This window comes from Aedes albopictus, chromosome 2, assembly GCF_035046485.1.
Source record: "Aedes albopictus strain Foshan chromosome 2, AalbF5, whole genome shotgun sequence".
Lineage (NCBI taxonomy): Eukaryota > Metazoa > Arthropoda > Insecta > Diptera > Culicidae > Aedes > Aedes albopictus.
Genome location: NC_085137.1, coordinates 61,527,455 through 61,554,309, shown reverse-complemented (window position 1 = coordinate 61,554,309; position 26,855 = coordinate 61,527,455). Strand labels below are relative to the sequence as shown.

General features: G+C 44.0%; 1 protein-coding gene across 1 annotated transcript; it reads left to right on the top strand.

Moving 5' to 3' along the window:
* The first annotated feature begins 13,407 nt into the window (after positions 1-13,407).
* On the top strand, positions 13,408-18,650 carry LOC134286058 (uncharacterized). The gene is made up of 2 exons (XM_062847623.1): positions 13,408-13,752; positions 13,923-18,650. The coding sequence occupies exons 1-2, from the start codon at positions 13,408-13,410 to the stop codon at positions 18,648-18,650; spliced, it is 5,073 nt and encodes a 1,690-aa protein (XP_062703607.1).
* Positions 18,651-26,855: the final 8,205 nt, after the last annotated feature.

The window sequence follows — 26,855 nt, the reverse complement described above, 5'->3', positions numbered from 1 at the left end:
CAACACACCTCCAGCAGCGCTACATCGGCGAGCATTCGGGTGCCGCTAATGAAGTAGAGAGATCAGCAGTTTCGACGTACACTCAAACCTTAATTTAGGTCGAATCCATTTAGGTAAAATCTATTTAGGTCCCTCCATTTAGGTAACATTACCTAAATGGAATCTGATTGTGTTCAGAGCAGTTAGAGTGTTTTAGCGATAAGGTTGGTTTAAGGGAAATGAGCCTCTGAAACTCGCCAAAAATCGTCTGAAGCTGCAATGCACCTGAGACCTGCAACCCAAAAAAAAAAACCCTTTTATTTTTTAACACCTGTTAATGACCCGTAGAAAACAATCAGAGCCAAGATTGCGCATAAGAACACATAGCAACGGGATCCAACGGGTTTTACGTTGTACCATGAGGTCTCATGGCCGTTTAAGGGGTTCTCAGAGTCGTCTCAGAGTCGTCTCAGGGGGTTTCAGGGAGTCCAAAGGGTACTTCAGGGGGTCTCATGGGAGTTTCGGAGGGCTCAAAGGGTTCCACGGGGTTTAGGGGTGCTTTAAAGGGTCTCAGAAGGTTTCAGGAAAGTTTCAGGGGATCTTTCTTCCTGGAAGTTTAAAGCTGGTCTCAGAAGTGATTAAGCAGGCCTCAAGGGTACTTCAGGAGGGTCTCATGGCTATTCCAAGGAGTATCAAAGAGGTTCGCTGCAGCATCAAGGGAGTTCCAGGCAGCCTCAGGGCCATTTCAGGGGTCTATTGGGGTTCCAGAGGTCACAAGAGGTTTCAGAAGCGTTTCAGGTGTTGTAAAGGGGTATTTGAAGGGATGCTTCGGGATTTTCAGGCGATGCCAGGAGATTTCGGGGGCATTTCAAAGGAAATTTCGACGACTTCGGAGACTCAGCAAGAGGGGTGAATTAGTGAACATTCGATATGATTTGGAGGGCATTCTTAGCCTATTGGATGTAGCAGCCAAAGAAAAAAAATAGAAAACCAGCTTAATATGATTATCCGGTGAGTTCGATCATTGTTGTTCTCTTTTAAATTTGAACATGACATATCTTCACTAGAGGCCAACTGGAAAGTGCTGCTTGCTCATGGAATAAAAAAGATGATGGATGGGTCCCAAAATCATAGAAATAGGCTCTGATATCACGTATTTTATCTACTTATGACTTTTGCTTGCATCGTTTTATTTATCTAATTAAAAGCATTTAGGTCCGACGATGACGGAATCATAAAAGTATTTTTTGATTCCATGAATTTTATGCATGTTTCTACCTTACCAAACCATAATTTTATGAGTCTGGTGGTAAAGCATCAAGATCTGCATCCAGGTTTATGAAAATTATTCTCGGCTTCCCAGCTTATTTAATCATGGCTTCATGATTATACTTTCCACTTTTGATCGCCGAAAGCCAAAACAATAACGGGTGCATAGCGATATGGTGAAATGAATCATAAAATCATAAATTATAATCATGGTGTATATTTATAACATAAAATCATAAAAATATCGGGAAATTATGAGTCATATTCATGTTCTTGGGAATGGATTTTTTTTCGTGTAATCTGTTTGAAATACCCTTGAAACCCCTTGAGCTAATTTTACTAGGCTCCTGAGACCCACCTCTTAAGAGCTCTATTTGTAGACCCATTGAAGTGTCCCTGCTACCCCCGTTGGATGATTGAAACATCGATGAAATACCAGCAATCCCATTATAATATTACAACGCCAATAAAACGAAACGTCCAGAAGACTCCAGAAATTCCATGAAATAACCCCTTCATACGCCTCTGATTCTCAGAAAAACTTTTTTAAATAGCTGGAGCAATTCCAGATGGATGACACAAGCCTGGTTCCAATCCTGCACAATATCGGGTTGAATTTCCTGGAGCTTCTGGGTGTCAAGACATCAAGAAATGTAGACAATCTATTTAGGGGGCGTCCATAAATGACGTAGCTTTTTTTGAGCGATTTTTAATACCCCCCTCCCCCCTCGTAGCATTTCGGCACAAATTCAGATACCCCCCTATAAATTACGTAGCTTGTTAAACACCCCCCCCCCCTTCAACAAAATTTTCATGTAAAAAAAACTCAAACTTAGCTCTGATTTCAATTTTAACTTGTATGCTAATATAATATTATGAAAAAACAACAATAGCAAGAAAACATTGCCGACTGCCAGGTTCAGATCGCCGACATCAAGATCATAGATGCAACCAGTGGAGATTGTAATCAAAGCTAATGACTCAATAAACCACCCATCGTTCTGCTTGATGTCGAAGAACCGGAAATTTATGCTCTCAATACCATATTAGCCTAGAAGCTCTTCCGAAGATATTAGTTTGTTCACTAATAAATCTATTAAGAATATCAAATTGATTTTATTTGTATAAAATTCACCACGACATTCGAAGGACCCTGCAGGAGTTTCTTCTAAAATTCTTACAGCAGTTCATTTTGGAATTCTTAGAGAAGTTTATTTTGGGATTCCCATTTTTGAGAATGTCTCCCTTTTTAGTTCCTTCAGCACTTTCTTCTGGGATTTCTCCATGTTTTTTTTTTGGGATTCCATTAGAGAATTTCTCCTTATTGTATTCCTTCAGGGATTCCTTCAAAAATCCCTCCAATAATCCATTCCGGAGTTCCTTCTTAGATTCCTCCAAAAGCTCCTTCTGAGATTTCTCCAGGAGTTTTCTAAGGTTTTTCTAAAAGTTTATCCATGGTTTCCTTTCCTTCAGGAGTTCTTTCAAGTTTTTTTTCTCCCCTCTTCCACCAGCAGTTTCTTTAGACATCTCTACAGGAATTTTAACCGGATTTTTTTTTAGATTCCGTCAGAACTTCTTTTTGTGTTTCCTAAAAAAGTTCCTTTCGGCATTCCTCCAGGAGTTCCTTCTTGGCTTCTTTCTGGAATTCACTCAGATATACATTCCAAGATCTCGGCAGGTAACCCCTCCGATATTCTTTCAAAACTCTCTCAGGAGTTGCTTCCGGGATTCCTCCAGATGTTCCTTTGAGGATTCTTCCTGGATACTGGAGGAAGTTGCTTCTGGAATTCCTCCAGGATTTTCTTTCTTAGATATCACCAGGAGTTATATCCAGATAATCTTTTGAGATTCCCCAAAAGTTATTTTCGGGATTGCTTGAGGAATTCCTAACGGGATTCTTTCAGTTATTTCTTCCGTGCTTTCTTCAGAAATTAAGCCAGGAGTTCCTTCTGACAATCTACAAATATCTCCATCTAAGATTCTTCCAGAAGTTTATTCAAGGTTTCTCCGAAAGCTTCATCTAAATTGCTCCAAGTACTTCTAACGGAATTTCTTTTCTATTTCCTTTCATGATTGTTGCAGGAGTTCCTTCTGAAATTCTTATGAAAGTTCCTGCAAGGATTCCTTCTGAGATTCCTCCAGAACCTTTCGAAATGTTTTCAGAAGTTTTTTTTTCTGGAATTCCCAGTAGGAATTCCTGTGGAAATGTTATTTTTCTCCTGTTCGGGAAACCTACGAAGAACACAATGAGAAATTCATTACAAAGTTGCTAGAGGAGTTCCTTAAGAAATTGTTGGATGAATTCTTCGAGGAAGTCCTGTAGAAACTATATAAGGAACTCCTGGAATCTTGCCGTAATGCCAAAAGTTTAGAAAAATTTTCCTTTGTAACTTTAGCGGCGTGCAGTGCCCTCTATAGCCAGCAGCAGACTATTGGTCTTGTGAAGCATATGAGCGAAATTGGTTTTTGTCTGCAAACACAATATATCATTCTTGACGCAGGATTTCAAAACCACTTTTTCAGATACAGTTGTTGCGTCCGATAGCTGCATGTGTTATGAAATGAAGTCGGCATTTATTTCCATTATTTGTTATTTACATTGATGTGAATGAAAAAAAATCATGCATTTTTTTAATTACTGTATGATAATACTGAATACAAGTAAAAAGTTTATTAATTATGAAATATTTTTTTCAATAGGCCTAGTAGAAAGCTACGTAGCATATCATAAGCCCCTACCCCCCTATCGTCACACTTCGTCACAAAATCACAAACACCCCCCACCCCCCCAAAAAAACTACGTCATTTATGGACGACCCCTTAAACAATATTTGAAATGTTTTGCCTATAAAGGAAAGGCTATATGTTCACTCCAAAAACGAATTTTTGATAGAAGGCTCGGAGGGTCAAGTCACATATACCAATCAACTCAGCTCGACGAATAGAGGTGATGTCTGTGTGTGTGTGTGTGTATGTGTGTGTGTATGTGTGTACAAATAAACTCACATCACTTTTTGGCAGTAAACCTCAACCGATTTTAATGACCGACGGTTCATTCGACGCGGAATCTGGTCCCATTGTTTCCTATTGAAAATGGTTCAGATCGGTCCAGCCGTTCCGGAGTTATGGCCATTTACGTGTTCCGGACCAGTACCCTTGGAAGGAGCCATACATAAAAATGTAACAAACACATACATGCGACACATCAAACTGCGGCATTTTGGATAACCTGATGAACAGTCAGCAAGAAAACAGTCTTAGACCATATCTGAACCGGTAGTGTTTCGGAACCGGTTCCGGGAGTCCCACCGGAAGTGGCCAAATATAAAAGAGAACCAAATACATGCATGCGATACATCAAATTGCGGCATTTTGGATAACCTGATGAACAGTCAGCAAGAAAACAGTCTCAGACCATATCTGAACCGGTAGTGTTCCAGAACCGGTTCCGGGAGTCCCGCCGGAAGTGGCCAAATATAAAAGTGAACCAAATCCATGCATGCGATACATCAAATTGCGGCATTTTGGATAACCTGATGAACAGTCAGCAAGAAAATAGTCTCAGATCATATCTGAACCGGTAGTGTTCCGGAACCGGTTCCGGGAGTCCCGCCGGAAGTGGCCAAAACTAAAAGTGAACCAAATCCATGCATGCGACACATCAAATTGCGGCATTTTGGATAACCTGATGAACAGTCAGCAAGAAAACAGTCTCAGACCATATCTGAACCGGTTCCGGGAGTCCCGCCGGAAGTGGCCAAATATAGAAGTGAACCAAATCCATGCATGCGACACATCAAATTGCGGCATTTTGGATAACCTGATGATAACCAGCAAGAAAACAGTCTCAGACCATATCTGAACCGGTAGTGTTCCGGAACCGGTTCCGGGAGTCCCGCAGGAAGTGGACAAATATAAAAGTGAACCAAATCCATGCATGCGATATATAAAAGCGCGACTTTTTTGATAACCCAATGAAAGGTTGGCATAAAAAAGACTCAGACCATATCTGAACCGGCAGTGTATCGGAACCGGTTCCGGATGTCCCGCTGGAAGTGGTCATATATAAAAGTGATCCAAACCCATGCATGCGGCACATCTAACTACGGCATTTTCGATAACCTGATGAACAGTTAGCAAGAAAACAGTCTCAGACCTTATATGAACCGATAGTGTTTCAGAACCGGTTCCGGGTGTTCCGCCGGAAGTGGCCGTATATAAAAGTTGACAACACTCTTGCATGCGGCAAATCAAATCACGGCTTTTTCGAAAACTTGATAACCGGTTATTTAGGAAGTAGGCTAAATATAAAATTGAACCAATTGATGGCTTTTTTGATAACCTAATAAACTTTAGCAAGCAAATAGGCTCAGACTATTTAAGAAACTATCGGTAGTGTTTCGTAACCGGTTCCGGGCCGGAAGTGACACCAAACCCATGCATGCGATACCTCAGATCACGGCTTTTTAGGTAACATGATGAACAGTTGCAAGAAAATAGACGCAAGCCCTATCAGTGTGTTACGGAACTGATTACGGGTGTCCCGCCAGAAATGATCAAATGTAAAAGAGAACCAATACATGTGACATATCGATGACTTATTCAGTAACAAGATAAACGGTTAACCAACAAATAATCTCAGACCATATTTGGGAGAACCGGAAGTGTTCCAGAACTGGTGACAAGACGAGTAACGCGTCAGAAGTGGTAAAATATAGAAAGGAACTAAACCATACCGGCGTTTTTGATAATCTGATGAACGGTCAACAAGAAAACAGGCTCAGGCCTCAGTAGTTCGGAATCGGTTGCGGGTGTGATTTGATAAAAGTGAACCAAAACCATGCATGCGATACATAAAATCGCGGCATTTTTAAAAATTTGTCGAACGGTTAGCAAGAAAATAGCCTCAAATCACATCAATTTCCGGCTTTTCAGGTCACGTGATGAACAGTTGACTAAAACATAGTCTAAGACTATATCTTAGACAACCGGAATCAGTTCCAGGTGTCCCGTCGGAAGTAGTCAAACGTAAAATTTAACCAAACCCATGCAAGCTGCACATCAAATAGCGAAATTATAAAGGTTAACAAAATAAATGTCAAAGCGATAAATCAAATTGTGGCTTTTTTGATAGCATGTAAACGTTGGGTAAGATTATAAATGAAGAAATGATCAAAGTCTTCATATATGCGAGAGAACGAAATCGTGACCAAAGCGACCTCTTCAAATCACACCATTTCAGATTCCTGCGGTGTAAATGTATAGTAGGATGGATCAACGTTTTATATAAAAATATAATTTAATCGCATCAACCTTATACAGTTTTTCAATCTCCAATCTCCTTATGCTTTGAAAATTACTGCTGACAATTTGGGTGCGACTGGTTGAACCCTCACTCTTCTCATTGCGATTGAAATTTTAATGGAAAATCTACATTTTCTGCATTTTCTTCGTAGGAAGGTCAAATTTTACATGAATCGTGTTACCAATGATAATAAAATATAGCCTAAAGTGTGCTGAAATAAACATTGGCGAAGATCACAAAGTGATCTGTGATTGTGAATAAAGTTAACCTTCTTCAAACATAGCTGACGCTCATCCCGCTGCCGTAGTGGATAGAATGGGGTCACAATGACCCCAATACACGACTAGGGTTAAGGTGGTCAAGCAGTCAACTGAGAGGTCTGATCTTTTCCTGCTCTGTTTTGTTGTTGAACATAACATCGGAATATGTATCATCAATAAGTTTCGAAAATCGATGATGGCTTTGTTAAAATTGTTGCTAGTGTGATGTGTTTTCAGGATTCAGGAACATTTTGGCTAACGTCGAAGAAAAGTTTATGAATACATATTCGACGAGAAAGGCTCTATCACCACTAGGTGGATTTAATCTGGGTTTTTTAACTTTGCTTCATATATTCAAGAAATGTGGAAATTCGCCAGCCAGGATTTGAAACGATTGAAATTAAGCCACTTTTCCGGTGGAACAGGGTAGCGAAGATCCAGGAAAGTGCTCATTGTGACCCGTACTCTTCGAAATATTCTTCAATGGCTTCGTTTTGTAAATTCATGAAGGTTGGTGCGTCGAAACGCATTTATCGGCATCAATTAAGATACGTATCATCACCCAAAAAAACTATGATACTCTATAATAATTCCAGTACTATGAGACAATTCCTGGTAATTGCAATTGATTTTTTTTTGAAAATTGGTTCAAAAACGGCAAAGACATTTCTAAGTCATTTTACTATGTAAAAAATGAATCAAGGATGGGTTAGTGTATTTAGAACAGTAACCGGCCATGTGGCTAAATGGGTCATTTGGCCGAATGCCGTTCGGCCGAAGTAAAATCAAAGGAATTTAAAAGAACTGTTTCAACATGCTAACTGTTAATATGATCATCAGAAATATTACCTTCTTCAGAGATTTGTTGGCGTTAAAACTGCCATTATTTTATTAGAGCTTTATCCTACCTTGAAACACAGGCTTTCCTCTCGCGTTATACTGATGTGGGGAACAGTGGCATTATCGCTTGAGTTCATAATTTATTTTCGGACCATAGGGCGTTCGGCCCTGAATTTTTTACTGAACCCTGCCTACATCTCTATCTCTCTTCTTGGCGTAACGTCCTCATTGGGACAAAGCCTGCTTCTCAGCTTAGTGTTCTATGAGCACTTCCACAGTTATTAACTGAGAGCTTCCTCTGCCAATGACCATTTTGCATGCGTTTATCGTGTGGCAGGCACGAAGATACTCTATGCCCAAGGAAGTCAAGGAAATTTCCTTTACGAAAAGATCATGGACCGACTGGGAATCGAACCCGTCACCCTCAGCATGGTCATGCTGAATACCCGTGCGTTTACCGCCTCGGCTATATGGGCCCTCGCCTACATATGATATGTTAAATGAACGATGAGAAAAAATTGTTAAATTGTTTTTTTTTTAATTGAAAAAAAAAAAAATACATTTCTTCGTATATTTTTGGAAATTTTGTTAAAATTCAAGAAGATCGTCCCTAAAACTCGCCAATATCTTGGATTCCTCAATCAGATGCAAAACCTGCATTCAGATGATCGAATGGTATTTTATTAGCTTTTTATTTTTGGAAAAAGATTTCAAATTGGTTAAACAAAACGCAGATATTTTTTAATTTTAGTAATTCCGTATTTTAAAAAGTTGTAAATCTCGAGATTCAGCTAAAATTCAAAAACTGTTCTACTAAAAAATTTTTGAAGGTCGGTTTCGAAAGCAGCGTTAAATTGTGGTTCAAAAATGTTGGTCGTTGACAGAAGTTCACTGCTTTAATTTTATTTTGTAAACTAGTGTAACAAAGTTAATCTATTACTTTCATTATTATGATATTATTTTGTTCTCATCATTTTTATAAGATTTTTTCAGGTTCTCCTACTGTGAGGAGACTTGGGCTCTCTTGCACTGGAGTGCATTCTGAAGGGCATCGGGAACCGCAGAACTGTAGTTTGCCGTTTGAGTGGATTATGAATGGAGCTACCGGCCCCCAAAACTATGACACACGATACGAGCAGCGGACAGTTTGCAAACGATGATAATGGCGTGATGAGGGTGCGGGTGTTCGGGGTTGGACGAAGGTGCCAGTGTGGAACAAGAAAGAATGTCGAAATTTTACGACTTTAAGATTTGTGCTGAAGCAAAAAAGTCGTGACGGAGCCATGGAACGGGTTGGTTGACTGCTTGCTCACGAATAGGCCACCGTGCGGCAGATACCGCATATTCATCGACCGGCCGGTGGAGTAGGGATGGTCAGGTGGCATTTGCCAAACACGAACGCGATATGCTTAATGAATACTAAAATTTTTAATTGCCGTCTACTTAATTTGCTTAGTTAGATTATTTGTGTTGGCGTTAGGCGTTTTATGGCTGATGTCGAAGCGTGGGGACATGAGAAAGGTGTTCTGTCCAGTGTGCAGTTTGGGGTATTTATGCCATGCAGAAGCTTGCTGAGCTGTAAATCATTTTCCCATTAAATTCATATTTATTATTTGAGGTTAATAAAATTTGGATAATAAGGTTGGTTTTAAACATGTTTGAAGTATGAAATTGAATATGACTCAAATGCACTATTCACTGGTTTCTTGCAGTATGCATTGCGCGGATCATCACGCCACACATCAGAAGCCATGATACTTGTGCATTACTTTATTGACGCCGTTAGAGATCTTTTGAAAACAAATTCAGTTTGAGACAAAGGTCTAAAACCTAATTTTAACCCTTTTGTTTCGATTAAAGGGTGATACGGTCAAAATTTGGTCACATATTTTTATTCATAACTTTAGACTGCGTACACCAAAACAGCTGATTTTTGGACCAGTAATGCTTCATTATATGTAGCTTATACCATAAAATTTTCATCAAAATCGATTGAGTATTGGTTGATATATAGACAAAACCATCGACCTACCTTTTTAAAATTTTGTACAAAGGCGCTCCATAGTAAATTTCGGAAATTTAAGGTCAATAAAGCACAATTTTGATTATAGAACTACCAATACTGCTCCGATTTTTATCAAAATTTTACAGTATAGTACTATTATGAAAATACGTTCTTAGTAAAATTTTGAGCCATTTTGTATGAATACTTTCAAAGTTGTAGCAGTTTGAATATGAAAAAAACTGACCGGGTGCCACTTAAGCAAATATAACTTTGTAACGGCTGGATCAAATTGAATGAAATTTTTACACAACATTTTGATATGCATACTTCGCATACAGAAAAATTTTCATTGAAATCGGTTAAGTATCTCTGGCTCTATAAATAAAACAGTAAAAATGTGTGAATCCTCTTTGCACAAAATTTTAAAACTGCGGATCTCAGGGTTCAACAATATCTCCGCAAATACTAGACCGATTTTGATGAAAATTTTATGGTACAAGCTACATATAATGTACCATTACTGATCCAAAAATCAGCTGTTTTGGTGTACGCAATCTAAAGTTATGAAAAAAATTGTGTGACCAAAATTTGACTTGACTTGACAAAATTTGACAAAATTTGACCACCTAAACAAATATAACTTTGTAACGGCTAAATCAAATTGAATGAAATTTTTATACAACATTTTGATATGTATACTTTACACACAGAAAAATTTTCATTGAAATTGGTTCAGTATTTCTGGTTCTATAAAAAAAAGAGTAAAAATGTGTTCTTATTTTTTAATCCTCTTTGTACAAAATTTTAAAATTGCAGTTTTCAGGATTCACAATATCTCCGCAAATACTAAACCGATTTTGATAAAAATTTTATGGTATAAGCTACATATAATGTACCATTACTGGTCAAAAAATCAGCTGTTTTGGTGTACGCAGTCTCAAGTTATGAAACAAATTGTGTGACCAAATTTTGACCGTATCACCCTTTATTTCGCTTGTTTTGATTCATTCCATTGGGCTGAAAATCTCTATAATAATTGTATAATAAAAATAATAATTTTTATTGAATTTCCACCATCTGGACTTGTATTTCACAATTCCAGCATAAGAAATAAACATCCCTACCACAGTATTCAAATGCGTACGATGGCGGTATCATAGCATAGAACGCCACCCGTAAAAAAGAAGCGTGAATACACTCATACAAATCCAAAACTCAATTGAATTCTATCCACTGGCAGGGGACGTCCGCAGGGACTCAACGAACCTCGTCGGTCCGTCAGAAGAAACACCGAAAAGAAGCGGGAGGAAACCCCGGACCCGTCCGCGGGAAGGGGGAACAATAAAACGCTCATTCGGATAATAACCGGGTCATAAATCATCTGCAGGTGAATATAAATTTCCCTTTCCGTCTATGCACGAAACAGACACACATATACGGGTAGCTCCGAAAACAAGCCTTTCGGCCGCTCTTCTAAGGCTGTCCCTTTTGGTCCATGCACCGTGCGCCGGTTAACTCTCCAGCTGAATAGAACATCGGGACCGACTGAATGGGTCTGTCAAAAAAAATCCGATAGACCCACTTGGACTGGGTTGGCTATTATTACACCATCGACCAAGGGACGGACGGCACTAGGAGCACTACTGAGAGAGTTGTGGACGTGGACGAGGACCGGAACAGGATTTAACCGGGCACCAGCTGCGGTTTTTAGAGCGAAATTTTTCAGCTGGTCACGAAGAATGGGATTTTTAAAACTGGAAATATTTTGGATGGACGGTTTCGGACATCTGAATTAAATTAGGGGTCATTCATAAAATATGTAAATTTTATAGGAGGAAGGTGAGAGATCTCACCAAAGTGTATCGGTCTACAAATCTACTAAATATTGTATATACGAAATCCATTGAATCGGAGGATAAGATCGGCTATGTACAATGATAGCTGATCTACGCAGGTTTTGAACGCAGTTTATGAACAACCTCGTAATAAGCCTCTTCGTGGTGTAGTGTTATTTTTATGATGTCTTTGTCACAAGACAATCTACAAATCGTCACGAAAAGAGTGTTAGCATACTTACATATAGCCTCTCCACTAGTGTCGGCTTTATTGTTATGGCGATGATACCCAACGAATTATGTATTCAACACGTATCGAGGCTTTCGATGTGTTTTTTCTCCTCTCACCCTTTTGTGTCGACGATCAAAGAAACGCGCGCGACTTTCCTGCATTTGGACTCTGTTAATACGGCGAAGAACACTGAACTCGTCTTCTGCCGGTGAGGTGGCAGGTGAGAGTGGCGAATGGGGTATTCTTTAGCTCATTGGCTGAACATCAGGTAGGAACTTCTGAGGACCACAACAATGCTGAACGCTCTTTCCAGGTGTCCGACGCAGTATTTTACAGCTCGTTTTTAAAGTCCTGCTTATCAATCTTGTATTTCTGTGTTTGTTAACGTATAATTTCAAAACAATAAATTAATCAATGATGTTTAAACAAAATGTTAAAAGAAAAAAAACTGTAATTAATCCACCTAGCGGTGATGGTATCTTTCTCGTGCCTTCAAAAACCCATTTCAATAAAACTCAAATGACATGTTGATGAATATCGCAGTTTCATACCTTTAACAACAACCCGTAGGCACGAGGATTGTTTGGCCTTAAGTTCTTTAAAAAACCGCAATATTGAATTTTAGCCGCCATTTTGGATTTAAACCCGCCATCTTGAGAATTCTGGTCACCATTTTTGGACTCTGGACATTCTCTATACTACATATACCCATTGTTGGAGCCACCCTAGAGCTAAGTAGAAATTTATCTCCCAATTTCAATATTTCTCTGATACTCAGATGTCAAGGTCATAATAGCCAGATATCAGTCTTCCTTATCACTAGCCTTCGGCTAGTAAGAGAAATCCGATTTTGATCTACGTTCGGATAGGCCTTTTAGATTCTCTTTCTACTAAATTTCCATATAATGCTATATGCAAACCAGAATCGAATCAGTTGAAATAAACCGCAGAACAGAACACATCTCTGTAACGTATTTCGTTCGCCCGCAATAAACTTCGTTCCGCAGTAGTCCGTCCCAAGTAAAACGTGTCGTGTCGGTTTGAGCGCAGTGAAAGAACGATCCCAAACACTCCGTCGGTCTCCCAAACTCCGCCGCGGTTACATTTTTGGTCCTTCGAGCCGGATCAACCGTTTAATGCCTCTCGAAAAAACGGTAATCGATTCGGACAATTCGATTCGCGGTTCGGTGTACTATCGAGGAGTGAACATATACCGCACGTCACGTGACGTCGTACAGTGATTACAAGTGACTATTGCAAGTGAGATTGCGAAGATTGCCTGCCCCTGAGCAGCATAATTACAGTGCGCGTAAGATCGATCGTTAATTAACATCGATCTCGTTAGTGTCGTTCGAGGATAAGCTGCGATTCCCGAGGTGCTGCAATCCAACGTGCTTCCAGCGTGGTCCCCATTGTGCGAGCAAACCACGCCGGTTTGGCTTGGGTCTGCATTGTGCTGCACCGGACAATAGGACGTCGGTCAACGACGTCAGATCACCACGCTACTGTGAGTAGAAGGGTTCTTTGGTTGACGAATTGATATTTTATTTGCGTTGCTTTCATCCTGGGTGAGCGGTTTTTGGTTGGTAGCTAGGTGCTCTGGCTTTCAAATTTGTCGGTGGTTTCGTTTTGAGCATAGGTGAGGAGTTGAGCGATTGATTTCGATCGTCCGGGTGTGGAAAATGTCGCCGAGTTTGAGGACACTTTCCCACCAAGAGCGGTTCTACTTGGACACCATGGCCAATTTGAAGCATTTTGTGGATAATTTTACGGCTGAGCGCGATAGAGGACAGCTCGAAGGATGGAAGCAACGAGCGGAGGCTTTGTACAGTGACTTTCAGGGCAATCGATTAAAAATTGAGCTGTATGGCGATGAAAGCGATAGGCTCGAAACGGATGAAGAAGGCATGAGAGTTACGGAAGAAGCCAATCGCGTCATTCGACAGGGGTTCGAAAACGATTTTGTACGGGTCCACAGTTTTCTCACTAGAGAACTTCGCAAATTTACCGCAGGAACGCAAGCAATTGTAAGTTATCGTATCTTGTTGCTTCCCTTTCCAAAGACGCTAAAAGGGTTATCGAATCCGTTGAGCACACTGCTGCTAATTATTCTGTCGCTTGGACCTTGTTGGAAAGGCGATTCGACAACAAGAAATAAGTCGTGAAAACCTACATTGATTCCCTATTCGCGATCGAGCCTATGAAGAGAGAGTGTTACGAGTCTCTTATGCACCTGGTTGATGATTTCGAGCGAAACCTGTGCATGATAGACAAGATGGGCATTCCAACGAAGGGATGGAGTGTGTTGCTTGCACACATGGTCTGTAGCCGACTAGATCCGTCCACATTTAAGCAGTGGGAAGCTCACCACCGATCAACAGAGGTTCCCAAATACGAAGATCTAATCCAGTTTCTTCGTACTCATCTTACGGTGCTGCAATCGCTGCCACCGTCGAAGTCTCGCTCGTTCAAACCCGCTAAACCGGAATCGTTCCGGTCACACGAATCCAAAATAAATACAGTCCACACCGTTACTACAGTTAGTTCGTCAGCTGGTGCGTGCCCGTTCTGTTCGAAACCGTCCCACTCTCCCTTCAAGTGCGAAGTGTTCCAGAAGTTGTCAGTCGCCCAACGTTTCGAGCAGGTCAAGAAGAAAAACCTCTGCATCAACTGTTTCTCCTCCTCCCACCTACTTAGAAATTGCTCTTCCAGTGCATGCAGAGTATGTAGCCAGAAGCACCACACCATGCTCCACCAACAATCGCAAGATCGTTCGTCCACCCCGACAAAACCACCCACTTCCGCTGTCAGTTCGCAATCGTCGTCGTCACCCTCGGGCAGTCAACCGTGCCCATCGAACCAACCCTCACACTCTCGAACTCCGCTGTCAGCGGAAGCACAATCGCCATCAGCCAACGCCTCTACTCTCGTCTCCACCACTCTCGTCGGAAGTTCCCGTACTGTTCCTGCCACTGTGTTGCTGCAGACTGCTGTCATCAAGATCTTCGACAATCACGGACACCATCATTGGGCCCGAGCGCTCTTAGACTCCGCTTCTCAACTCAGCCTGGTTACTGAAAATCTCGTCCAGAAACTCCAGTTACCTCGCCACTCCGATCGCCAAGAAATCGGAGGTGTGGGTAATTCTATCGTCGTTTCATACCACGCTGTTCTCGTTCGAATGGGATCTCGCTGCTCGGATTTCCTCGCTGATGCTCGGTGTCACGTCCTGAAGAAGATTACCAGAGAGCTGCCGGTCAGATGCGTCGACACTTCGCCATGGAACATCCCCTCGAATCTCACCTTAGCTGACCCTCAGTTCCATGAACCCGGACCCATCGATCTCCTGATAGGAATGGAGATGTACTACGACCTGCTGCTTGAAGGTTTCATCAAACTGGGACCTGAAAGGCCGATCCTGCAGAACACCGTCCTTGGCTGGGTAGCATCCGGGAAGGTCGGTTCCAATCAAGCATCCGAAGGTACTCCAAAGCTCGCTCATGTCACCAGTGTAGATTCTCTCGACGAACAGCTTTCTCGTTTCTCGGAAATCGAATCCTGCTGGACCAACAGCACTCATTCGGTGGAGGAATCCAAGTGTGAAGAGCACTTCTCCGCCACTGTCTTTCGCGACCAATCGGGTCGCTTTGTAGTCACCCTTCCCAAGCGCCCACTGGTTCTCAACCAATTAGGAAACTCGAAAGAGATTGCTGCTCGAAGATTCCTCGCTCTCGAACGTTGGCTGCTAGCCAATCCCAAGTTGATGACCTCGTACTCAGCCTTCATCGATGAATACCACCAGCTAAACCACATGCGGGAAGTGTGCGACGATGCAGCTTTGGCGAACTGTACGTCGTACTATCTACCGCACCACGGCGTTGAAAAGGCTGACAGTACCACCACGAAATTGCGGGTAGTATTCGATGCTTCCTGCCCCACAGATAGCGGAATCTCCTTGAACCAAGCGCTGATGGTTGGCCCAGTCATCCAAGACGACCTGCTGGCAATCATTTTGCGCTTTCGGATGCACCGATTTGTCATTATTGCGGACATCGAAAAAATGTTCCGCCAAATCCGTATAAACCCTACGGACTACCCTTTGCAGCGAATCCTGTGGCGTGATTCTCCCTCGCAACCTCTTCGCACCTTTGAACTCACAACAGTGACGTATGGCACCGCATCCGCCCCCTATTTGGCAACGAAGTGCCTTCAGCAGTTGTCCAAGGATGGTTCCGAAGAATTTCCTCTCGCTTCGTTGATCCTAGCCAAGGATTTCTACATGGACGACATGCTGACCGGTGTTGACGACGAGGACGAAGGTGAAGAAACCTGTCAGCAGCTTCTGCAGTTGCTGAATTCTGCCGGTATGAGCTTGCGGAAATGGACGTCGAATTCGCCAGCGATTCTCTCAAAAATACCGTCAGAACTTCGCGATGAACGAACCACACTTTCGCTGGAATCTCCTTCTGCTTCGATCAAGACGCTAGGGTTGCAATGGCAGCCAACGGATGACGAATTCCTTTATTCCGTTCCCACGTGGTCTCAGGATGGACCAATATCTCGACGAATCGTTCTATCGGACACGGCGCGACTCTACGACCCTCTTGGATTGATCGGGCCGGTCGTAGTGCTCGCCAAACTCTTCGTTCAAACACTCTGGCGCTCCTCCAAGAACTGGGACGACCCGTTAGGCGAATCCGAGCAACAGCATTGGTTGGAGTTTCGTAACAGTCTAGACGGATTAGCTACAATCAACATTCCAAGATGGGCGGCGCCTGCCTCGGTACTCGTATCAATTGAAGTGCATGGGTTCTGCGACGCCTCTGAGAAGGCATACGGAGCCTGCCTCTATTTGAGAACCGTTTCGACTGACGGATCGATCGCCGTTCACCTGCTAGCCGCCAAATCCAAGGTGGCACCCCTCGGCGACTCGAAGAAGCAGAAGCGCATCTGTTTGCCTAGGTTGGAACTCTCGTCGGCACTTCTGCTAAGTCACCTCTATCACAAGGTCCAAAGCAGTACAGCGCTGAATGCCAAATCGATCTTTTGGACAGACTCGATGATCACCTTGCACTGGTTGCGTTCGACACCTTCGCGGTGGAAAACTTTCATTGCGAATCGAGTGTCTGAAGTGCAGCATCTCACCACCAGCGGCATTTGGGCGCATGTTCCTGGCATCGAAAATCCTGCGGATATAATTTCCCGCGGCATGTATCCTGCACAGCTGCAAGAAACCGCATCGTGGTGGAATGGCCCGCCATGGTTAAGCCAACTGTCAAGGTTCTGGCCGCCCTTAACTCCGCAACCCTCCGTCGACATACCGCCTGAACTCCTAGAAGAAAGAGCAGTATCGCTTCCGGTGCAGGTGCACCCTCCAAACGAAATCTTCTCCATCCGATCGTCATTTCCAGCGGTCGTTCGTATCGTTGCTCTTCTTCGTCGCTTCTACCATAACAGCAAGCCTTGCAATCGCTCTAACCGGCGGACCGGGTTCCTCCAGACGTCGGAGCTCGCGGAAGCCACCGACAACCTAGTTCGACTAGCGCAACACGAAACCTTTGCCAAGGACCTCGCAGCTGTAGCAAAACACGGTCAGGTTGATTCAAACTCTGATCTACGTACTCTCGCCCCAATTCTCGTCGACGGCATCCTCCGACTTCGTGGCCGGCTCAGGAATGCGGCCATCTCCGAATGCCGAAAGCATCCCATTATCCTTCCCGCACGACATCCTCTAACAACGTCTATCGTATCGTACTACCACCTCAAGAATCTACACGCCGGACCTCAGCTATTTGCGTCATGCGTCCGGGAGAAGTTTTGGCCACTTCGCCTGCGAGATCTAGCCAGAAGTGTAGTCCACTCCTGCGTAAGTTGCTTTCGCCGCCGCCCTCGCAATCTCGAGCAGCTCATGGGAGATTTGCCGCCAGAGAGAGTTACTCCGACGTTGCCCTTCATCAATACCGGGGTAGACCTCTGTGGACCGTTCCAGTACCGTAAAACCAGGAAGGCACCTCCCATAAAGTGTTTCGTTGCCATCTTCGTGTGCCTTGTAACCAAGGCAGTTCATGTAGAGCTAGTCTACGACCTCTTCACTGCGGCGTTCATAGCAGCGTTGCATCGGTTTATTGCTCGAAGAGAAAAGCCGAGCCTCATAGAGTGCGACAATGCCACAAACTTCAGAGGAGCAGCGCGGGAGTTGAAGGAACTGGCCAAGCAGTTTCGCTCTCAGCAACACCAAGGTGAAGTAGTCGACCGCTGCGCAGATGAAGGCATCATCTTCAAGTTCATTCCGCCACGCAGCCCAAACTTTGGCGGGTTGTGGGAAGCGGCTGTGAAGTCCTTCAAACAGCACTTTCGTCAGACCGTCGGGAACTCCGTTCTCTCTCAGGACGAATTCGTCACTCTGTTGACCCGCATCGAAGCGTGTCTAAATTCGCGGCCTTTGACCCCACTCTCGACCGATCCGAACGACTTGGAGGTGTCAACACCAGGCCACTTCCTCGTGCACCGTCCGCTTACCTGCTTTCCCGAACCCGACCTCTCCGAGGTACCCCGAACCAGACTAGATCGCTACCAAGAAAACCAAGAGCTCCTCCGGCGAATCTGGAAGCGGTGGTCAACCGACTACCTCTCTGGCCTCCACCCGCGCACTAGGTGGACTCGCGTGCGGGACAACGTCGCTGAAGGAACGATGGTTCTCCTGAAAGAAGACGACCTTCCGCCCCTGAAGTGGAAGTACGGAAGGATCTCCAACATTTTTCGTGGGGACAATGGCAACATCCGGGTCGTAGACGTCCGGACAGCCGATGGAGAATATCGACGTGGAATCGCCAAGATCTGCGTGCTTCCCATTCGTCAACCCACAACCGAACCAGCTGGCACAGCTGGGACCTACCCTGACGAATCACCGATCGCAGTACACTAGTGCTGCGCAACGATCGGAGGCCTTAGGGCCTCCGTACCCTGTATAACGAATTTTCAAAAAATTAATGGAATGTTTGTACTCCGGCATGTGCTGCGGCTTCGATGACTGCTCCGATGGGTAACCATTGAGTACGCCCAACCCGATGACTGCGAGATGAACCACGAAACAACCCAATCTACCCTCGAGTGCGCCGCAACGAAATAACTCCCGATGACGTCACACCAACCAACAAGATATCGTCCGAAGCGAACAATACCACCACCACCGATGGTCGTTGACCCAGACGACGTTCGAGGTGTTTACCAACATCGAGGTCGCTGACCTGCGGTGTGTAGAAGCAGCGGAACCAAAACAGACCGGCGAGTCTCCCGAGTTGCGACGAGAAACCTCGAAGACGATTGAGGTCAACGAGCAGCCCTCTCTCAGCATCCGCATCAGGAAAGTCGGTTGAAAGGTCCGACCTTTCAACAGGGGCCGGCATATGTTGGAGCCACCCTAGAGCTAAGTAGAAATTTATCTCCCAATTTCAATATTTCTCTGATACTCTCTGTACTAAATTTAAGTGATAGCACTATCGATCACTGTTATTCCAATGTCAAGGTCATAATAGCCAGATATCAGTCTTCCTTATCACTAGCCTTCGGCTAGTAAGAGAAATCCGATTTTGATCTACGTTCGGATAGGCCTTTTAGATTCTCTTTCTACTGAATTTCCATATAATGCTATATGCAAACCAGAATCGAATCAGTTGAAATAAACCGCAGAACAGAACACATCTCTGTAACGTATTTCGTTCGCCCGCAATAAACTTCGTTCCGCAGTAGTCCGTCCCAAGTAAAACGTGTCGTGTCGGTTTGAGCGCAGTGAAAGAACGATCCCAAACACTCCGTCGGTCTCCCAAACTCCGCCGCGGTTACACCCATATTTCATGGTTTAAAGCCTAAAACTCCAGTAAACAATCACCACCTTGAAGATGGAACCACCATCTTGGAGTTTAGACCGCCATTCTTTATATTCTGGTCTTTATTTTTGGACTCCGGATATATGCCCCATGCCTAATATACTCATGCCAAATATACTCATATTGAATGGTTTAAGAGCCTGAAACTCCATGAAAGCCGCCATCTTCAATTTGGAGCAGCCAGCTTGGATTTTACGCCGCCATTTTGGATATTATGGTCGCCGTTTTTGGACTCCGGACATCTTTCTTATACAAAATATTCCCATATTGCCTGGTTTTAGAGCCTAACACTCCATTAAACAGCCGCCATCTTGAATTTGGAGCCGCCATCTTTGGAGTCCAGACATCTTTTCCATACCAAATATACACCATATTACGTGGTTTTAGAGCCTAAAACTCTATTAAACAGCCGCCCTATTGATTTTGGAGCTGCCATCTTCAATATTGGTACGGGAAAGGTATGCTGCATATTTCAGATCCCATTGTGATCCACTAGCCTCTGCCCAGCAACTCCTATCCCTACCTCATCGTGGTACCGGCCGGAAACTAAAACCTTAGGGAAAATCGAATAACCATCCCCGGTGGGAGCTTTGGTCGTAGACTGACAGGGAAGGGGAGTGGGGGTATGCTTCGGCAAACCTGAGCGTCTGTTCTCCAGGAGGAGCGGCTCACAACAGCGTCTGATCCCCATGTTAGGGACGGCTGATCTACGTCCGAGTGCCAAAGAAGGACTCTAAGCTCAACTGTGCACTATGGTCTCCCGGAAAGTAGGGGGTTGGTGTGAGGCCCTACAAGCCAGTCGTAAAAAACTATTGTAACGGAAAATCAGCAACAGAATAATACGAACCGAGATCAACGGCAACGACCCCAGTGAACAAAAAGGACTTGCGATTGGAAACTTGGTACGTGGAAGTGCCGATCTCTAAACTTCATTGGGAGCACCCGCATACTCGCCGATCTACTGAAGGACCGCGGGTTCGGCATCTTAGCGCTGCAGGAGGTGTGTTGGACAGGATGTATGGTGCGAACGTTTAGAGGTAATCATACCATCTACCAGAGTTGCGGCAACACACGTGAGCTGGGAACAGCTTTTATAGTGATGGGCGACATGCAGAGGCGCGTGATCGGTTGGTGGCCGATCGACGAAAGAATGTGCAGGTTGAGGATCAAGGGCCGATTCTTCAACATTAGCATAATAAACGTGCACAGCCCTCACTCCGGAAGCACTGATGATGACAAAGACGCATTTTACGCGCAGCTCGAACGCGAGTACGACCGCTGCCCAAACCACGACGTCAAGATCATCATAGGGGATCTAAACGCTCAGGTAGGCCAGGAGGAGGAATTCAGACCGACGATTGGAAAGTTCAGCGCCCACCAGCTGACGAACGAAAATGGCCTACGCCTCATCGATTTCGCCGCCTCCAAGAACATGGCCATTCGTAGCACCTTCTTCCAGCACAGCATCCCGTATCGTTACACCTGGAGATCACCACAACAAACGGAATCGCAAATCGACCACGTTCTGATTGATGGACGGCACTTCTCCAACATTATCGACGTCAGGACCTGTCGTGGCGCCAACATCGACTCCGACCACTATGTGGTGATGGTCAAACTGCGCTCAAAACTCTCCGTCATCAACAATGTACGGTACCGGCGACCACCACGGTACAACCTAGAGCGACTGAAACAACCGGATATCACCTCAGCATACGCGCAGAATTTCGAGGCCGCGTTACCAGACAAGGGCGAGCTTGATGTAGCTCTACAGGACTGCTGGAGTACAGTAAAAGCACCCATCAACGACGCAGCCGAGAGCACCATCGTACGTGGAACGGAATCGACGAAACGAATGGTTCGACGAAAAGTACAGAACGGTTTTGGAGGAGAAGAACGCAGCGAGGGCGGTGATGCTGCAGCAAGGGACTCGATAGAACGTGGAACGATACAAACAGAAGCGGAAAAAGCAGACCCGCCTCTTTCGGGAGAAAAGCGCCGCCTGGAAGAAGCGGAGTGCGAAGAAATGGAACTGCTGGCTGTGTCGTTCCCAAGAAACACGGAAGATCTATCAGAAGCTCAACGCATGCTGCAACGGCTTCGTGCCGCGCGCTGAAATATGCAGGGATAGAGATGGAGGCCTCTTGACGGACGGACGTGCGGTGATCGAAAGGTGAAATGGCGTGGAGAACGTAGGCACGGGAGACCACGGCAACGGAGGAAACGACGACGCCAGTGCAGCGGACGATGGAAATGAACCTACTCCTACGCTGAGGGAAGTTAAGGATGCCATTCACCAGCTCAAAACCAACAAAGCAGCAGGTAGGGATGGTAGCGCAGCTGAACTCGTCAAGATGGGCCCAGAAATGTTGGCCACAAGTCTACATCGGCTGATAGTCAGAATCTGGGAAACCGAACAGCTACCGGAGGAGTGGAAGGAAGGGATAATCTGCTCCAATCACAAGAAAGGCGAACATTTGGAATGTGAGAACGTCAGGGCGATCACTATTTTGAATGCTGCCTACAAAGTGCTATCCCAGATCATCTTCCGTCGTCTGTCACCTAAAACAAATGAGTTCGTGGAAAGTTATCAAGCTGGCTTCATCGACGGCCGGTCGACAACGGACCAGATCTTCGCCGTACGGCAAATCCTCCAGAAATGCCGTGAATGCCAGGTCCCAACGCATCACCAGTTCATCGACTTCAAAGCGGCATACGACAGTATCGACCGCGCAGAGCTATGGAGAATCATGGACGAAAACGGCTTTCCTGGGAAGCTGACTAGACTGATTAAAGCAACGATGGACGGTGTGCAAAACTGCGTTAGGGTTTCGGTTGAACTATCCAGTTCATTCGAATCTCGTCGGGGACTGCGACAAGGTGATGGACTCTCATGCCTACTATTCAACATCGCTCTGGTAGGTGTGATGCGACAAGCCGGGCTCAACAGCCGGGGAACGATTTTCACAATTTGTGTGCTTTGCGGACGACATGGACATTATTGCCAGAACATTTGGAACGGTGGCAGAGCTGTGTACCCGCCTGAAACGCGAAGCAGCAATGGCCGGACTGGTGGTGAATACCTCAAACACAAAGTACATGCTAGTAGGTGGAACCGAACACAACCGGATCCGTCTGGGTAGTAATGTTACGATAGACGGGATACTTTCGAGGTGGTAGAGGGATTCGTCTACCTTGGATCCTTACTGACGGCTGACAACAACGTGAGCCGTGTAATTCGAAGGCGCATCATCAGCGGAAGTCGTGCCTACTACGGGCTCCAGAAGAAGCTGCGGCCTGAAAAGATTCACCCACACACACCAAATGCACCATGTATAATACGCTAATAAGACCGGTGGTCCTCAACGGACACGAGACATGGACCATGCTCGAGGAGGACCTGCAAGCACTCGGAGTTTTCGAGTGACGCGTGCTACCCAGACAAGCTGAAATCGCATAAGGATGTATGCTGTACATCGTATAAAGTACTATCTTTACTCACTATCGCATATATATACGGCTGAGGGATATTTTTCATCACATATTATGTTATTTTTTGAACTTATTGCGATGTATCTGGTAAAATCATATAAGAGTGCAAATTAACTTTTATAATGTATAAACATCGTTGTAGACGATATTCTAATGTTTTATTGTGACGAACTTTACTTATTTGCAAAAGAGTTCGAGCGGGCTCGCAAAATGTCAATTGAATTCGCAAAACTGCGCACTGCGATGATTATACGACTTTGCTTGGTATTTTTCTTATTATGTCAGTTAAACTCGCATTGGTGTACAAACTAAATCGCATAAAAGTAAAAATAAACTCGGTAAAATGTGCATACAGACTCGCATAAACTAGAATCGTTAACGTTGGTATATTGCGATGAGATATGAGATAACAATGACAGAGGTGCTTTTGGAGCGTTAACAGTCATCATTATGGTTACAAAACAAGTTACAAAGTCACCATTTTTGTTTTGTTGACCTGATAATTAACAATGGGTGGTACTAGCACGAGAGTGGAAACGATAAATCTGGAGCAACATTTGAAAAGGGCCCAAGAGGTCTTGTGTCTTTTTTCAAAAACGCTCCGTAGGGCATAACAGCAGCCCGCCCACGCAAATGAACACCGTTATCCGAAAGATGGATGTTCGCTCTATCTGATAACGGCCTTAGTTTGTGTGAATAAGCTGATGGGGGCTCAGGAGCAACATGTGAAGTCATTGTTTACCAATGCTTATATGCCCTTTTCAAATGTTGCTCCAGAAATGTGTGGGAAATCACGCTTCGTCATTTTGAGCTCCAGATAGCCTGTCGAACACGTACAGCGCAGGGAAACCAAGTGCATTCCAACGAACACTGAGGTGAGTTAGAATGTCATGACAATTGATCAGTGTGTTTCATAAGTGGTGTTTGGTGTTAAGTGTGAAGTGTGGCTCAAAAATCCAAAGGTTCTTAGTTCAATACTGAGGTGACAAGAATATTATTAAGACGCAGAAGATGCTATATTACGTCGCAATAGTGCACACCGTGCATCGCATAAGATATCGCCTAAAGTCATAGGGCGTTATAATTTTTCCGTCAATGCACGTATTGCGCCTCCACTTTTGTACGCATAAGGCACTTTTACTGCATCTTATGCGATATAAGTTTACTGCATAAAAGTACGTATAACATGAACATAAACTTACGTGCAAATTGGTTGTCTGGGTAAGGACAACCAACTGATCCGGTGAGCACAAGAAGGCGTGGAGCGCAGAGAGCACGATGGGCGGACCAGCTGGAGCGTGACCTGGCGAGAATTGAGCGCGACCGAGGGTGGAAAGCGGCAGCGAAAATTCGTTTTTTGAGTGAATATATAGCCTTTCAGTATTCAGAGAAAGGCAAAACATTAAAAATGCAAACCATTATTATTCCCTTCGAATTATTCCTCTATTTAGTTGTTATGTTTTATGACATTTTGAACTTCGGATTCTATAAAAACGAAAGAAAAAATGCATTATCCGAGCCCATTAGATGCGTAATAACATGGCAAATTGAATTTTGTTAAGAATGGTAGCCACTACTGCTAACACGGAAGAAGAACGCTGGCTGGGTGTTCGGCGGAAACGACTTTCCGTCCGTCTTGGACAGTGTGCCAGAGTTGATTTATCACTTCCCAACCGTTTTACACCTCACAAATTTTTGCCACTAAATTCAGTTGGCGTTATCTTTTCTGCCTTCATTACATCGTATCTTGTGAAGATCGGCTAACACCGCACCGGTCTGCTGCCTCTACTGTGATGAAGTACGGCGGCGACGTCCAGCCGTCATCGTTGCACGCCGAGTTGCACAATAATGGAATCAGATAAAATAGGCGTTTTGTGATGTGCTTCCTCGTTTATAGCTTTCTTTAATAATTTCGATACGCTGTATCGACCAGTTATTTTTAGAATTCTGAGAGCCAATTCCAGTTATCAGAACGATTAGTTCCAAGTATTGTTAATCATCGTAATATGAAACGTACATGAATAGAATAGAAAATTACAACTGTCCTCTGTCCAATAAACTATTCCTAGAACAGCAATTCCAGTGAACCTTCCAAACACACGCACTAATTAGATGTACGCCAATTACGGTTCACCTTTCCAACAAACCGCTAATCGCACCCATCTATCTCTCGGTGTGCAGCATGATTGCATTCCGGTTCCACCCCTGACCGGGAGGTAAATCACACCAAATTACACATGTCAAATTATCCATCATTAGCCAGGCCGGCACGCTGCGTGGAACCCCACCCCGCACAAATCAGCCAATTTGGTTCTCTCGCGCACCATCATTATTGGTGGATGGTGACGGATCGCCTTCTCCATCTTCGCTATTTTGGACGGTTGTGTGAGCACTCTCTCTCCCTTGCGGCGGAAAGGGTATTCGACCAACATCTATCTACCTTCACAACAAGCGTGTGAATATCACATAACAAATCGAACAATGGAAAGACAGCTGCTGCGCCTATCCGTCTGGCCGTAGTGATCTATTTCGGACAAATCCAAGTACGAAGTGAGATCAAGGATGCTCGTAAAAATTAATGAGCTTCTCTCCTTTCATGGATAAGGACAAATTAAACAGAAGCAATAGGACGACTAGAGCTGGAAACTGGTTCATCGACTGACGTATACGTTACGATTTGTGAGGAAGAGCTGTGGCGGAACAATTTTAAGACATTCTAAGAGAATAATTCTTGAAAATTTGAATTGGCATCTGATTTTTCCCTGCCGCTATTGAAACCTGTGGCACGGGTTCGAAACTCAAAAGTGGGTGAAGGAACGGTAGAGGCCTAATATCTGTTATAGCTTCCCAGTCAACACACGATCGCATTATGATGTTGCATCCCGAGCAGAGGGGAATATCAAATTAATAACTGCGAAATTACAAAACCTGTTTTTATATCTCGTTTTGTTATTATTGTATTATCAAGGCATTACGTTTCCATAACATGTTTTGTTGGACAATCTTATTTTGTTATGACCAAGCTATTGGTGTACAGCCATTAAATAACATTTCAATATTACATTTTGTTGTGGAACAAGTTTGGTGATTATTATATTATTGAGAGTGTACAAATACTTAATGCTATTACTATCAAAACTAAAACAAGTTTTAAAATAAATCCTACGTCATTCAACAACGTTATTTACAGTATTTCGCGATTTCGCGAGTATCAGCCACTGTCCAAGTGGCGCAGTACCCTACATACATCAAAACGAGAACATAGCAGACGATATTGAAGGTGAGGTTTGAAAGGGACGTTCCAGATTCCGCCTTTGACATGAGAATTTCAATGATAAAAATGTCAAACTTATTTAGTAAACTTGTTTGAACTAAGCTAATACAGACAGCTGAATCCAAAATTGTAGATGGGTTTGAATGGGATTTTTCAGAAATATTTTGTATTTTCACATGTTTTCCCTGTCGTTCCAGAGGATGAAGTCGGATTTGTGGTACCTATTTGTGGTAAAAGATTACATGAATAGTTGAAAATACACCTATGAGGGAAGAGAGAAACTAAAGTTCGCAATGATTGTTCCGCCATTCTCACATGCTGGTCTAAATATGTATAGCATTCTCAGCCAACACGAAGTCATATATGATGTAGAAAAGGATGCTAATGTGGAGGCCATATGCGTACACGCTTTCATTTAACCATGGGTAAAGTGTACATATATCGCCTCCACTTTAGCATCCTATTCAACAACATATGC

Coding starts and splice junctions, on each gene's coding strand:
- LOC134286058 (XM_062847623.1), top strand. CDS start 13,408: ATGTCGCCGAGTTTGAGGACACTTTCCCACCAAGAGCGGTTCTACTTG. Junction 13,753..13,922: donor CCGCAGGAACGCAAGCAATT/GTAAGTTATCGT, acceptor TTCGCGATCGAG/CCTATGAAGAGAGAGTGTTA.